At 38.6% G+C, this 17,011-nt stretch overlaps 1 protein-coding gene across 1 annotated transcript; it reads left to right on the top strand.

Annotated features, from left to right (window-relative positions):
* Positions 1 to 64: 64 nt before the first annotated feature.
* Tsp_06688a (putative kunitz/Bovine pancreatic trypsin inhibitor domain protein) lies at positions 65 to 15,594 on the top strand (the record flags this gene model as incomplete). Its single annotated transcript, XM_003380480.1, has 32 exons — positions 65 to 404; positions 517 to 710; positions 914 to 981; positions 1,029 to 1,132; positions 1,191 to 1,426; positions 1,571 to 2,142; positions 2,862 to 3,116; positions 3,255 to 3,428; positions 3,510 to 3,674; positions 3,778 to 3,939; positions 4,229 to 4,366; positions 4,922 to 5,019; positions 6,382 to 6,598; positions 6,757 to 6,900; positions 7,228 to 7,371; positions 7,877 to 8,044; positions 8,121 to 8,582; positions 8,631 to 8,804; positions 9,110 to 9,280; positions 9,367 to 9,516; positions 9,576 to 9,746; positions 9,821 to 9,982; positions 10,087 to 10,233; positions 10,781 to 11,101; positions 11,500 to 11,651; positions 11,775 to 11,955; positions 12,020 to 12,193; positions 12,298 to 12,441; positions 12,820 to 12,966; positions 13,052 to 13,216; positions 13,308 to 13,454; positions 15,368 to 15,594. Coding segments are annotated over 32 exons (6,274 nt in total), but the record flags the coding sequence as incomplete, so codon positions are not given.
* Positions 15,595 to 17,011: the final 1,417 nt, after the last annotated feature.

Here is a 17,011-nt window from a genome sequence, read left to right as displayed (position 1 = left end):
AAATGACAGCGATGCAACTGGCCGAAGAAAATGCACAACTGAGAACCCAACTGTCAGACAACAGTGCATCGACCGTTGCATCTACGGAACAGCTTAAGCAGCTAATTTCGACTCTTGAAGCGGAAAAACAAGAACTGATCCTGTTGATTAATCAAAAGCACGAAGAAAGTGTACATTATCATCAAGAATTGCAGAATGCTATGGCAGCTTTCGAAGCATGGAAAGAGCAACAAGCGCAACAGCAAGCGTTGAACAGAAATGAAGAAGAATCGGCAACAGTAAAACGGTTCAATCAACAATTAGCAGAAAAGGATGCCACAATTGAAAGATTAACCAAAAATGTTGACGAACAGCTCAATATGGCCATACAAGCGAAAGATCGTGCAACTGCAGAGCTGGCGGCTGTAAGGTTGCACAGTGAACATTTACAAGAACAAGTAAAATTGTGTTTATTTACTTGTTTGTTTGTTAGTCTGTTATCTATCATTTTTGGTAATTCTACTTTTTTGTTTTAAGGTGACATTTTTGGAAGAGACAAAACGACGTTCGTTTTCAGAAGTGGAAAGGTTGAAATCGCATTTAGTTGAACTTGAGCAAACTTACAGTGAAGAAGCTTATCGAGCGGAAGATCGAGAAACAGATTTGAGAAAACGACTACAAGAATTGGAAAACCAATTGAACAATACATTACAAGAAGCACAGCAAAAGAGGTAAGCATTGTGCTACATAACAAATATTTTGTTTGCCTCTTCTCATCCTCCTTTTTCATGAACACATAACTGTATTAATTGTAATTATTATATATATTTTTTTTCAGCTCTGATTTTGAAAAGGAAATTGAAGAACTACGTTCAATGCAGAATGTAATGTCAGCAGAATTGAACGCAGCTAATGGTCAAATAAATATTTTAAGCTCAGAATTGGAAAACTCTCAAAAATCAGTCTATTCACTGCAGAATGTTTTAGAAGCTTTCCAGAAAGGTAGAAAAAGAATATTGGTTTTTTAGTTATGAATCTTGTTGCTATAGACCGTGAATCGTCGCTGAATCAACAGTCTGAAGCAAGCCGGGTTGAGATAGAGTATTTGAAAGCACAAATTGATAATGCACAAGCTGCTAATCAGGCTTTACAAGTCTGCATGATGATTTACAAACAAATATATTATTCTTATTATTATCTGTTCATTTGAGGAGCAAGTCCAACAGTATGAAGGAACGATTCAAATGGTCTCTGAATTGCAATCTGCCCTTTGCGCTAAAGAGAATTCGCTCAGTGATCTTCAAACTCAACGTAAGCAATGCTCTAATGAAGATTATCACCCACAATTATTCCTTATTATTCTAGTTCGAGAAAGGGATCGTCGACTGTTGAACATGGAAAAAGAATTGCACCAATTGCAGCATGTCCGCGATGGAAAAATTGACAAGTACGTTTATATTTTAGTGTATACAAATGTGAGAAAGTAATCTTTGTCTAAAGTTCAATAAATAATTAATTTGTTAACTGATTTGATTTATATCGCTTTCACGTCACACTGTTATTTACTGTCTGGTCAACGTTTTCTTCATAGGGATGTGCTGAAAAATTTGTTCCTTGGATATCTGACAGCGCCGGTGAATAAGAAAGCCGAAGTGGCGCATCTGATTGGTTCGGTTCTCAGTTTCAGTGCAGATGAGTTTGAAAAAATGGAAAATTCAGTAGGTGGAGGTGGTGCAACAGGATGGCTACAGTTGCTACGACTGGGCGGTACGGGTTCCGATGTGAAAACTTCGACCAGCCAATCGTTGGCGGCGGAATTTGTGAAATTTTTGCAAATGGAAAGTAGCCCCAAAGAACAACTTGACGATCAGCTAATCACCGCCGCTGGCGACAACCGGAAACAGTCGACGACCAACGTATCACATGCGGTCAAAGATGACGACAGTGGCGGTAATCGTGACAACAGCAGTGGTACAACTCCTTTCTTTTTACTGTCCGGCTCAGCACGTTCCCAGCCGGCATCGTCCATTCCGATCACGTTGGATTTGCCCACTTTGCCAACCGCTTACGAAGGTGAGAATATCCCTCCAACAACAACAACAACAAGCGCCCAACCGACAACTTGGCCTGGACACGAACAAGTGAAACCTACCGGCGGCGGTGGTATGTCATCGTCGTCGACAAGTTTTCTTCGTCGACTGCTAGATTCAGATGAGCAGTGAACAAAATGGATAGGAGAACACGGCAAACTGTACCAGCTGAACAACAGGATACTTTTTTCGCCTTTTTGTTTCCAACACTGCTGCTGCTTGTTCTATATATATGTATATATGTGTAATTGTTGTTATCTCGAAATGGCAGTGCACAAAGCCTCGACGAAAATGAAAAGACAGATCACAACAGAGATCACAAGATTGTTGTACTTTTGTTTTTTGTTTTCTTCTTTTTTAATAATCTTTTGCTTCAATTTCGGTCATCTGGAAATGTGATTGGAAATTATAATATAATAAAGTTCTCCTCTGAACGGTGAAACAAAAATAGACTCTCTTCTGTAGACTGAAACTTCGTGAGACATTTTCTCAATATTGTCAAACGTTTGCTCAGCCAACGGTGCTTAAATAGCGGATAGCCGGCCCGTCTCAGCTGACCGTTTTGTGGAAAAGGTCAGCAGCAAGTCAACACAAATCAACTGCCACAAGTTCATTCTCATATAATAAATATACAGTGGGACTGATATTCGACAAAGCGAACCCAGACACAGACAAACTGAACAACAATGCTGTACACAGTGACGACAATGCGCTTGAATTTGCTCAATTTAACTTTGATCTTCATACTACCAGAGATCATTTTCTCCCTTTCCATCTATCTGCAAAATGCAGGCCGAAATTCACAACACGAAGTGGATCAAAATGATAGTGCAGATGATGAAAATCAATCGAATCGACGAATAATTCGCTTCAACGTGCTCGATCCGAAAATACGAGATTTAGAGTTGGAATTCAACACACAAAGCACAGCCGATCTTATTCAACTACCAACTACAGACATTAGAACTACCGACAGTTTGGTCCCGTTTCCCAATTATTCGACATCGATTCAACAAGCCAATCATCCAAACGAATCTTATTCATCAGGTAAAAGAAACATTACAGAAACGTCGTCAAATGAAATCAATTCCTAACTGTTGTTGATCACACTTTACCATGATTATCAGCTGCTATTGCACTTGTGGTCGAATAAATTCAGCCCAACCAACGTTATCACATATTTAGAGAATTTGGACATGATCTGCAAAATGCCTCATGAAATTGGTACAGGAACATTTCGCATACCACGTTGGTATTACAACGATATAACGGGACGATGTGAATCATTCTACTATTCCGGTCAAGGAGGCAATGAGAACAACTTTGTCACGTTTGAAACATGCCAAATGTTATGTGAAGGTAAAAAGTTGAAACCATTTTTTTAATCTTTTCACAAGAAAAATGATTGAGCATCACATGCATTGCCCGTTGACTTTCCAGTAAATCCCTGCATGCAACCACGAGATTCAGGAACTGGCAAGGGTCAAATAAAACGCTATTATTTCAATCTGTACAACAGAGTCTGTGAGCCTTTCGAATGGACTGGAACTGGCGGTAATCGTAACAACTTTGCCAACCTCGAATCCTGTCGAAAAAGTTGCCCAGGTAAAATGCCCCAAATGATATCCAATAAATTACAACTATTACAAAATCAAATTATAAAAACAACGTTGTCTAGCTTTTTTTCTTAATTATTTTTTCTTTTCAGAATATCCAAATCCCTGCAATTTCGGTTTACCATTGTCGTCAGCGACAGGTGAATATTTTCACTGCGGCCCATCAGAATATTATGAAACCGAGTGCCCGGTCAATTATTTCTGTCATCTTGGCCTCTCTACAGAAACAACGGTTTGCTGCCCTGAGGAAGAAGGTAAGCAAACACTAATGAATAAATAAAAAAATAAATAACCCCCAAAAAACAAAAGCAGGCACTGGCCACCGATGTTCATCTCCGCTAATGATTGGTGTCGGAGGTCACCTATTACAACGCTGGTTTTTCGACGAAACTTCTGAAGAGTGTAAGTTGTTTTTCTACCGCGGTCTGCGAGGTAACGAGAACAATTTTGCCACTAAAGTGGAATGCGAAAACACATGCTTCGGTATCGAATATCCTGTTAATTTTACATAGAATATTTTTTTAACTACAAAACACCCTTTAGCAAATCCTTGTGAAGACGGTCTGCCGTATAGTAATAAAGATTCGATAGTCAAGTGCCAAACTGATGAAGATTGCCCTAGTCAACACTACTGTCATCAAGGATTGGAAGAACAAACTACAGTATGCTGCCTGAGCAAAGGTAATCAATCACTTTGCAGAGGATTAGTTGAGGAAAAAATACATTTTTTCTCACTAATAATGTTTTGAAACATACATATATATATATATATATATATAGCTGGCAGTCCATGTGACTTGCCCCTCGCCGAAGGTAAAGGAAAGTGGCAAATAACACGATGGTATTTCGACAGCTCTGTTAGAAACTGCCGGCAATTCATATACAAAGGTCGTAAAGGCAATCAGAATAACTTTCGAAATTTATTCCAATGTGAAGCTGTTTGTTCAAGTGAGCTCTGTTTTGAAATTTTTTACATAACTTTTTAATTTAATCAATACTGAATTGCAATTTTTTAATTTTATCAACTACACTGATTCACTAGTAATGATAATAATAAGAAGATAAAGGAAGAATAAGAATTTTTCCTCCATAAAAATTATTAAAACGGTGATTAAATTCATCAACTGTATCAAAAGAATACTTTCATAGTACGCAAAAGTGATACTTTTATACTGAAGAAATTTACAAAAAAAATAAGAATACAAATTTTTATAACACTTAATTAATTAACTGAAGAGAATGTTATGAGTGAGGACTGTGCTATTGTGGTAATATATGAAAAATTCCATCAGATTGCTCCAGCTAATAAGCACGGCAACAGGCTAGCAATACTTGTAAGTAGAAATGTTGTGTCAAAAATTTTCTTCCATTCCTATTTTGGATTTTTTGAAAACATAAGTTACATGCACGCATTGGTTGCAACTGTAAGCTTTAGTTCATTGCCGAATGTGCTCTTGTCCAAAAGTCAACAGCCAATTGATAATTTAAATAAAAGATCGATAGCAAAGAAAATGTGCATTTTTCAAAGATATGCTGTTATTAGACGTTTCGAAGAGAAAACTCTCCCCCACCCCTCCCCCTCCTCTCCGTCCTCGATTTTCTCATCGTAAATAGTAATCAGTTGTTTACCATAGCGTTTGTCGTTGGTGTTACAGAAAAACGGACAGTGTACAGTACACTAGTCACCAAGTCTGAAATGCAAACAAACGTGGGGAAAATGTGCTAATGCGTAGGAAAGTATGATGACAAAAGATGATGACGTCGCCAGTGTATTGGAACTGCAGATATGAAAACCTGGACACGAGTCCAACAAGTGTGCTGCTTGCAGTATGAAAGCTTCAAAGAAAGCTAGATAAAGGCACATGCACTTGAATAACGACTGGTCTTAAAGTTTCTTGTCATGCAAACACGCTGCATCATAAACAGCTTTCAGAGGAACTACGTTGTCAGTGACAAACATCAATTTTGCCAGTTTCTTGTTTTTCCAACGCTTTCTTCACGCATGCGCTTGGTGCATCGCTTTTACCAGATGGAAATTTTACAGGCAGAAACTTAACAATTGAAAATCATTTGTCATCAACAATAAACAAACAACTAAGTATACACAAGGTCACTTACAAATTTATTCATAATCATCGGATACTTCTGACGCTTGTTTCAGAAATGTTCGCTTTCACACGCATCTATGCACTAATTATGGGCACTCGCGCATGGGTTATGTAAAAAAAGAGTAAAATCTTTTACCACATTATTTTGTTGCAGTTACGCAGATAAGCATACGGATCCAATTAGACTGATAAATATAAAAAAGAATGATAAAATGAACCAATGAAAAAATTAGCTCTGTTTTCAATTAGGAAAGAAGCAATTATTATTATTATTATTATTATTAAATAAACACCAACAGAGTGACTGCACACCAAAGAGACTTTTTCATTTTCGATTTTTCTGTTTCGAAATTAATAACAAGAAACTTATATCAGTAACTACAAACGAGCAACAGCAAACAAGTTAGCGTTGCTATTCGGAACACATTCTAGACTTGACCGGTTTGCATGAGCTTACTCTTTGCATCATTACCTTCGTGCCTAAGTTGCGCAACAACCTCTGAAAAAGTTCACTTCAGTCAGTCAGATAAGGCCGACACTGATAAATAAACTCCCCTATTTTTAACTGCAGATTAATCTTATCCATAGAAACTTCACAATACTATCAAACTGATGTTGTACACAACGCAATGGCAGTTAGCATGCTGTTGGATACTTCCACTGTTATTACTCAGCGATTCTATCTGCTTGGCAGAGAAGAACAATAATACCGCGGCACAGCAAAATTTTCATATTAGACAAAAGCGTACAATTGGTACCTATGTTATATGCTGTAATTGTTGTGTCTGTTTCCAATGTCCTCCAGGTAAGATTTAGCGTTTTTTTCTACTTTTTCTCCAATGTCAACGAATGGAAAAGAAGTTTGTACGAATGTAAAATTGCTATCTTAGCATAAGTTCTATTGAAACACATTACTGAAACATTGACAAACATATTGAAACAAATAAAAATGCCTGCTTGCAGCTTCTTCAACCACAAATCCATGTCCACTGCCAGTGGCTGGTCCGATGATCAGTTGCACTCAAACCCACGCTTGCCCGAGCAATTTTTGGTGCCATATCGGCTCAACAGCCTCAAGTACGGTCTGCTGCCCTGGGGCGGTGCAAGGTTTGAAAATTAATTTCTCATTTCCTCTGATGTAATTATATAACAACCGCTAATAATAATAATAATAATATACAGGAACGGCTATTTGCCAACAACCTTTGCAAATTGGAACAGGTCAGACCCCGGTAACCAGATGGTATTACAATCCAACTGTTGGTCAATGCATGCCGTTCCAATATAGCGGCACGCGAGGCAACCAGAACAATTTCATTTCAAAAGAAGAATGTGAACGGATGTGCATGAGTGAGAGAAAACTCGAGAACTTATATTTAAATTATTAAATCCTATAAAAACAAATTCGATTTGAATTTTTTCCCTTTTTTAAAGCATCCATTAATGCCTGCCCTGTTGGAAGTCCTCTGCTATCTGGAACCCGACCCCGCTTTTGCAACAATGTGGAGCAACCTTGCCCGTCCGGATACTGGTGCCATGTTGGCGCTACACCGGATGCAGTGATGTGCTGCCCAGGAGGTTATTTGAAATCCAATTTAACATATTAATTAATTAAATTAAGCAATGCTGTTTGTTTAAGACAAAAGCGCTGCCTGTGAACTGCCATATTCCGTCGGGGTAGGTACTGCCTCGCTGAATCGTTGGTACTTCAACCATGCCAATCGTACCTGCCTACCATTTTTTTACAAAGGTTTATATGGAAATCAAAACAATTTCTTGTCTAAGCAAGACTGTGAAAATACTTGCCTAGCTGGATCAGGTAAAGAAAAGCTGTTGTAAAATGTTCTACATTTGGACAATGAAAAAAAATTATTCAAATCTTAGGCTCAGTAAATCCTTGCCGAATTGATCGCCCGTTGTCTACATACGGTTATCAACCAACCTGTTCAAAAACAAATCCATGTCCAGCTGGATATTATTGTCATTTTGGCGCCACTGCTGACACCACCGCCTGCTGCCGATCTGAAGGTCTGCTGTGCATGATTAATTGTAGAAAATAAAATAAAATTGTCCATTTTTTCAGGAATCGATCCCTGTCAACAGCCGTTGGAATTCGGTTCGGGCAGTACAAATATTCCCAGATGGTATTACAACAGCGCAACGGGCCAGTGTTCCCCGTTCGCCTACCGCGGTCTGTACGGCAACGAGAACAATTTTCTGACAAAACTCGACTGCGACAACGCTTGCACAGGTACGTGCATCGTCCATTTGAAAAGTCGATCGTGAAAATTCTAACAAGCGTCTTGTGTTCGTTCGTGGATTTACAGTGCCAATGAACCCTTGCACACAAGGTGAACCGATAAAAGACAGCTATGGCAGACAGTTGACTTGCGGCGTCAATCGGCCTCCTTGTCCAGAAGAGTCGTGGTGCCATGTTGGATCTGAAATCAAAACGACTGTCTGCTGTCCAGGACGTGCCAAAGATCCTTGCGTTTTGCCCCTAGTGTACGGTCAAGGGAGTGGGAATCTGACTCGTTTCTATTACAATGAAATCACCGACCAGTGCGTGCAGTTCCATTACGGGGGTTTGGCGGGCAATGAGAACAACTTCTTGTCCAAACAGCAGTGCGAACAACGCTGCGCACAAATTAATCCTTGCCCGCTGGGTTTCCCAGCGGCAGAGATCAACGGTCAACGACTGCAGTGCGGTCCCATGCAACCCCCATGTCCCCGGAATTACTGGTGCCACGTTGGCTCGAGTCCCAAAACGACCGCTTGCTGCCCAGCAGGTCTGTTTATTTATTTATTGTTCGCATGATCAACAAAAGCATGTTCAGACAGCGTAACAAATCCGTGCATGCTGCCAGTTTCACCAGGCACCGGCAACGAGCGTCTAGAACGATACGCTTACAACGTCGATTCGTCTACGTGTACAATTTTCATCTACTACGGTACAAAAGGCAACGCGAACAACTTTTCCACCAAAGAAGACTGTGAACAACGTTGTCTCGGTAAACATATACCACAATCACTAAAACCAACTGATCGCTGTGTATACCGCTTTGTTTTTCCGCTGCTGGAACAGAAGAAAGCACCGTGAATCCTTGTGCAGAAGGTCAACCGGCTAAGAATGCAGTCGGCTTGCCGTTGCAATGTACCGGCGATGCAACGAGCACTTCCTGTCCAATCGGATACTGGTGCCACTTCGGCGCCAGTCCATCGACCACGCTATGCTGCCCTGGCGGTAAGCAATCGGAGAAACAAGTCATATTGGGGGTATTTTTTGAATTTTGAAAACAATTTTCGTCGTTTACAGTTGTAACGAATGTCTGCGAATTGCCGGTAGTGTTCGGCGTCGGTTCAAGTCAACTGGTCCGCTACTATTATGACCGAAAAAGCAACCAATGCTTGCAATTTACATACGGAGGCTCGAAAGGAAACCAAAACAATTTCAAAACGTTCAACGAATGCGAGAAAACATGCTCAGGTTTCTCTCTTTTTTTTCAAAAATTTTGTTCTGATGCTTGTAATGCTTTCCGCAAAATGATTGCTGCACTGAAAGTTATGTTTCAGCTTTTCTGAATCCATGTCCCCAAGGAGTGCCGGCTGTGAATGGATTCACCGGTCAACAATTGCACTGCACCGCTGACGGTGCCACTTGCCCGTTGGGTTACTGGTGCCACTACGGTCTCGAACAGAAAACACAAGTCTGCTGCCCGGGAGGTAATGATGAAGAGTTGACAAATAGAAACAAACGAACAAATTGAACAACACATTTATAGCCGTGTCCGACGTTTGCAAGCTGTCGATCAATCCAGGCGTAGGGTCGGCAATGTCGACGCGTTACGGTTTCAATACACTTACTTCAGAATGTGAACGTTTCGAATTCAGAGGTGCCAAAGGCAATCAAAACAACTTCCTCACTCTTGAGGACTGCATCAAGGCGTGTGGAAGTAAACATAATATTATTACATTATACCAATTTCAAAGTCCCAACACAATGAGCAGAAATTAATTGCACTTACAGAAATTATCCCAATAAATCCTTGCCCTTTTGGCACACCGAAACAAGACCCAGAAAGTGGTAAATTCGTTCATTGTATCGCTGCTTATGGTGAAACTACCTGTGGAGAAAATTACTGGTGCCATATTGGAGCAAACGATGATACTACGCTCTGCTGTCCTGGAAGTAATCACACTGTGAACAATTCAATCAACACTGCTCAGTTGACAATCCTTTTTATGATAATTTTTTCTTTTCAACAGAAGTGACCAACCCGTGCACACTTCCAGTAGAAAAAGGTAAAGGGACGTCATCGCTGAACAGATGGTATTTCAACGCTGAAATGGACGAATGCTCTATGTTCTTTTATCGGGGTATGGCTGGCAATCAGAACAACTTTCTTACTCAAGACGAGTGTGAGCACATCTGTACTGCTGGTAAAGAATGACTAATTGAACTTCAACTAAAATCACAAATCATACACACACACGCGCGCACGCATTTATATAGAAAAGAAAAATCCTTGCCCAGCTGGAGTGCCACAAACAGACGCCCAACATCGAGTTGTCAAATGCACGTTTGAAAGTGGTTGCCGTGAAGGATTTTGGTGTCACTTGGGAGCTACCCCTGATACGACGCTATGCTGTCCCGGAAGTAAAGCAAAGAGCGGAGACAAATTCAAAAAAATATATATCTATATCTATATATATTATTTTTCCTAGGTTCACAGTCAATCTGTAATTTCTTCAATGCTGATAGTGGACAGGGCGGATTTACTTTGCAACGATGGTATTTCGACGTCACATCTGGTGAATGCAGGCAATTCATATACCACGGTCTCAAAGGCAATCCGAACAATTTTTTGTCAAAAGAAGACTGTGAAAAGACTTGTTTACGTAATAATAATAATCATGATCATTATTATTATTATTATTTCATCTAGGGTTAGAAAAGTGATGTAGTAGTTTATTTTCTTTCTTGAAGCATTCACCAATCCTTGTCCATCTGGCGATGTTCTGTTGGATGTGAACAATCGACCGCAGACTTGTAACGCGCTCAGCACATCCGCAAGCTGCCCAACGGGCTACTGGTGTCATGTGGGAGCGTCAATCGAAAATACAGTTTGCTGTCCAGGAACGCAAGATGCTTGCGTTTTGCCGTTGTCGACCGGGATTGGAAACGCAATGCTACCCAGATGGTACTACGAGCCAAACACGAAACGCTGCGTGCAATTCACTTATCGAGGCAGCAAAGGAAATCAGAATAACTTCTTATCCGCTGAAGCATGCCGACTAGCATGCAGAGGTACAGTGCTCAAAATCAAAATCATAAATTTACAATAGTTTCCATCTTTGAACATCACTTCCATTTATGAATTTCCGCACAAAACTGCTACCTATACCAGAACAACCGTTCACAGAACGTTTTTTTAATAGAATTTAGAAATCCATGCATAGGCCAACCAGCCAAATCAGCTATCGGTCAGTTAGTATTCTGCAGTGCGAACAATAAAGAAAACTGCCCAGTTAATTACTGGTGTCACGTAGGTGACAGCAGTGAGACGACCATGTGTTGCCCAGGAGGTGAGGATTTTCGGCAGTAAATGCAGAGAACACAAGAACAATGACAAAAAATATCGCTATATTGTTATTAGCATTTTCGATAAAACTGATTTTTATCATTGTAGCCACAAATCCTTGCAGTGTTCCATTATCACCTGGCACAGGTTCATCCAGTTTACAACGATGGTATTACAACGCCGACAGTCGGACTTGTATATCATTCACGTACAATGGAATGGGAGGCAATCAGAACAACTTCCTCAGCAAAGCCAACTGTGAAGAAATTTGTCCGGGTAAGTTTTCTTTTTCCCTCAACCATCGCTTGCTTGCACACTGTGCGCGTCAAACAAACGCTATCCGACCCACCCGAATAAGTGTCCCCCCGTACCCCAACCCTTCCCGCAGCCCAATTTCAGAAGGCACACGGGAAAAATCTTATAGTTTGGAGAAGTCCCTGCTTGTTCGACGCCACACCAGCTTTGATCGACTCGACTAATCAGCTAGTTCGTTGCAATCCAATGAAATTTTCTGGTTGCCCAGCGAATTATTGGTGTCATCCAGGACGATCCCTGATCGACACTGTTTGTTGTCCAATAGGTTTGGATGATTTAAGATTAGAAACGGAAACAATTTTACAAATGCACTATTCATATTTATCCAGAAACTTCTCAAGATCGTTGTTCGTTGCCTAAACAATCTGGCACAGGTGAATACAAACTACCACGGTGGTATTACAACGCCAAACATGGACGGTGCAAACGGTTCAGATACGCTGGTCGTTACGGTAACCAGAACAATTTCATGTCAAAGGAATTCTGCTCAATCGCTTGTGAAAGTAAGAATGAACAGCAGTAGTTCGTTAATTAAATATGTTTCTTCCTTTTTTTTCATTTTCAATCTGTCACAATACTGAACAATAATAATAATAATACAATGTAGAATCGTCAAACCCCTGCAGCAACGGTCAGTCAATTCTGTACAAAGCAGAACAGAATATTTTTCCCTGTGACAACGCTTACAACTGCCCGAGAGATTATTATTGTCTACATGGTGTTGGTGATGGAATCTGCTGCCCTGAGAAAGGTATGATGAAAAATAACAACTCAGGCTTGAAGTAAATTAAAATTCAAAAATTATTTATAAAAAGATAAACCGTGCTCATTACCAATGACTGAAGGCGAAGGAATAGGAATTTTACGACGCTGGTTCTACGATAACACTTCTGATAAGTGTCTGATATTTTTCTACAGAGGCTCCAAGGGCAACATGAACAATTTCCGTACAAAAGAGGACTGTGAAAAAACATGCATCGCAGGCAAGTGTTCGCTTTATAGTTCTTCTACTTCTACTTCAAGCTCAAAGAGAAAACACAAACCTAGCATTTGTTGAATTTCACTTCAACAATTTGAATTTATATTTAAAAGAAAAAACTTAATCAAACTTTAATCAATTCACATTTAGAAATCAACCCATGCTTTCCTGGACATCAACCGTATCGTATAAATGGGAAAACCATTCATTGTGATTCATCAAATGATACCTGCCCGGAAAAATATTACTGCCACGTGGGGGAAAATGACAAAACAACAGTATGTTGTCCTCTGAGAGGTAGATGGAAAAGAACTTGAAACGGATAATACAGATTTGCAATCAAACTCGATTTACCTATACAGCCCAATCATTAAAATTGTAGGGATTCGATGCTTGGAGAAAAAAGTCGTCGGAACGGGCAATGCGCATCTGGAACGTTGGCATTTTTCTAGTGAAAAAGCGAAATGCATCAATTTTGTATATTCTGGACTAGGCGGAAATGGCAACAACTTTGCCACAAAAGCTGACTGTGAACAAACCTGTAGAGGTATTTTATTTTGATTACTAGCTCAGCAATTGTTTCCATTTTCTCTCGTATTCTCACAAAAAAACATATCTATCTATATGCATAATTTGAGAATATCAAACATTATGCCCATGGTCCAACTTTCCTCTGGTTGCCAATGAAACACTATTTTTTTGCGACAACGATATTTTCTGTCCACCGACATATGTGTGTCATAAAAATGCTCGCCGAGTGTATTCAGTTTGTTGTCCAGATCCAGGTAAAATCTATTTGAATGAATTTTAATACAACCACCAGTAATCGTTGATTAAGCTCACTTTTGCCGACTACCGTTGGATTCGGGCACTTGTGAAGAAAATAACTTACGATACGGCTACAATGAAGACAGTCATTCATGTGTTCTATATCGCTACGGTGGCTGTGGGGGTAACCTGAATCGCTTCGAAACTGTCGAAGAATGCTTACGAGTCTGTTTGGACGAATATCGACACCGGTTTCAGTAAAAAATATTTTGCTTATCCAAAACTTTTGTTGCGCCTAATTTAATCAGCACTTATAAATTCTGATTTCTCAATCTATGAATTGATCCATTTTTCTTTTCTTTTTTTTTTCTTCAACTATTTACACTAATTATTATGTTTTCAAGTTTTACGTTTATTTCTTAACAGATGATTTCTATTCTCTTCAACTCTTCAAACACTGGAAACCAATAACCAAATGGAAGTATATCTCAATAGACATGTATTATTTTTCATTTTACTGTAAAAAAGTTAATTTCATAAACATATTTAATTTTTAATTTTCATTTTGAAATTTCATCCTCTCAATTAAATGAATTGGTTACTTCTCATATTGAACCCATTGGAAATGCATACGCGCTGATAAATTCAAGCTGAGGGAACATTCGTATGCAAAAATGGATCATTTCAAACCGAATCAGTGGTTCACTTTCTTGAAAAAAATTTAAATAAATTATTACGCAAGTACGCTGAGTGTACGCATGAGATGGATAAACAAAAGGAGAGATATGAAGGAAGAGATTCATTCAGCTCAGCTAAATCTGACGAAAACAAACAGAATGTCAGTTAAGTTAAATAAGCAAAACGAAATGAAAAAGTACATTTTCGACAACAACTCCCACTACGCTTTCATCTCCACATGAGAAAAATGTTGCGCTACGAAGAACATAACTTTTTTTCTCTTCCCTCAAATGAAATATTCGCATTTGCACTGAATATTGTTCTTCCACTAGAAAAATGCAGTTTCACTTCAACAATATAATAATGCATGCTGATTTTGTTTGTTTGTTTGCTTGCTTGCTTGCGGAATTTTCTGTTTCTTCATTGTCGGAAATCCATTATTCTCGACAGTGACGAACAAAGAAAATAAAGTTGACCAGGTAAAACAAATATACATACATATGTATATTATTGAAACAAAAAGAGTCTGAAGTTCAGAACTTTTCAACGAGAAATAGTTCAGATTTTTTTGTTTTCATCCGAGAGTAAAAAATTTTATGCTTCATTGTATACATATTGTTTGTTTTACATAGAAAAGAAGAGACATGCTGCTTGTGGAGACTGTTTGCAAAAACTGCATCCGCTGTCCATCCAGTCAGTAGAAGAGCAGTCAATCATTTGCAAAAAGATCTGCATTTTGTTTGAACAATTCATTAAAGCATCGGTGAAGAGTTCATCGAATGGAACCCTCTGTTGACACAATCACTACTGGTCAGTTTGAAAACTGCACTTTGAAGATATCAATCAATCGATCAATCATCAATCCAATACATGTGAACAAATTTCAATCACCACGTCGACATACTGGGTGACTTTTTCTTCAACTCCAGATGCTCATTATCACATTCCTTCAAAGCTACAACATCCAAGCAACCCAATCCTGATTTCATCAACCATGATTGATGATGTTTCATGAACAATTTGTATGAAAAAATAAACAACTTTTTCTATTAAAATTAATCTCATTTTTAGAGTTCGTCGATGATTTTTCTCGTGTGCCAAACAGACAGACACACCATTATCATCTCTCGTCCTTTCTCCTTCCCCCCCCCCCTTCCCCACCTTCTCAAAATTTCTCACCCCTCAATTCCAATATAAAATTAGCAGTTTGTTAATGTTATTATTTGCTGTTAAATTTTTCTGTATTTTCTAGCTCAACTCTGTTCATTGTCCATTGATCAGGGTACGTGCTCCAATCCAGAAACCAGGTATGCGTACGATCGTCAAGCGCGTCGATGCGTGTCGTTCACGTACAACGGTTGCGGTGGCAATTTGAACAACTTTTCAACCATGGAAGACTGCATACAAGTATGTTCGAAACAATCCATTCGACAGTCTGCAACCACGTCTTCCTCAAAAGATGAAGAAAGTGAAAATTGATTCCTATTCATTTTCACGCTTGCGTTCCTTCTTCTTCATGACCTTTCATGTATATACATATATATATATATACATATAAACCAAATTGAACAATTTTCACTCTGATATACAAGTTGTGCTTTTTCTCCACTTAATTATTCATTCATCAGTTCCATTTTTGCACACTTCATTTCTGCCACAATGGAATTAAATCAATCTTACATTCATTCATTCCATGCTTATAATAAATTCCATTCATAAACATAAATACTTTTTTTCTCTTTCTGTTCTCAAAAACATTACCTGCATGCATGTACAACAATCTTTCTTTACTTGGGAAAGGGTTAGCTGTTTATTTTTGTTATGCTTGGCAAAATCGTCTATTTAGCCAGCAGCAGAAAATTCTAGTACGATAATTAAAACCGAAACAAAACGTCTCAATGGACTGTTACGAATTACTACTAACTGCTCTATAATAATCAGTTTCTTCTTCAGATTAATTAGCCAGAAAAGTTTTACTTTGCTTTTTACACTGAAAACAACTACTCCTCAAACACGTCAAACAAGCCATTATTGTTCAGCTCAGCGAAAAGAATGATGATTAACAATTTGGCAAAGCTAATAATGAATTTTTAATCTCGATTAACTTAATCCATCAAAATAGTTCTGCATCATTTCAACAGACCCACTACTTTTGCTTCATACAAATGATCGATCCCACCTACTGAATCAATAAAAAAAGAAGAAAAAAAATTAATAAAAATCTACTTTCCATCCCGAATTAATAAAGACAAACTGCAGAATGTTAAATAAATATGAACGTCAATTGCATGGAAATATGTCAGAGTAATCAATCAATTGTTAAGCTTATTACCCCATCTACCATTTGAACATTATTGAACAAAACAACAAACAAATGCTTTAACATTCGAACAACATTCCCAAATGACAAAATAACAAATGAACATTAATCTTTCTTTTGATAAATAGATGATATCTGCATGTTGTATGTTTTCTCTTTCAATTGAATCAATCAACGTTTAAGCTGATGAAAATAAAACTACTACTACTACTAGCTATTTTTCCCTCTACGATACATGTAAAAAATCCAGCAGAAATGATTCATCACTGTCGGACAATAGAAATGGACAACACACATTTATCAGCTTGTCCGGCAAGTTCTTATATTTGACATTATTGCAAAAATTGTGTCGCCAGCCTCATTATAAGAAGAAATGCACAAGCAATGGACAAACAACAACAACTGTCCACGCCTAAATTTGTGCAACAACAATGGCACCACCACCACCACCACCACCAGTAGACTCTGCATTAATCAAATTATCACTGCTATTAGCAATGCTGTTGTTTTTCAATAGCAAAGGTAGGCAAAGATTTTATAGAATAATTTCAAATTGAACTCTTCATCCAAAAAATT

Source organism: Trichinella spiralis, assembly GCF_000181795.1.
Source record: "Trichinella spiralis strain ISS 195 chromosome Unknown Scfld2, whole genome shotgun sequence".
NCBI lineage: Eukaryota > Metazoa > Nematoda > Enoplea > Trichinellida > Trichinellidae > Trichinella > Trichinella spiralis.
This window is presented reverse-complemented; position numbering and strand designations above follow the sequence as displayed.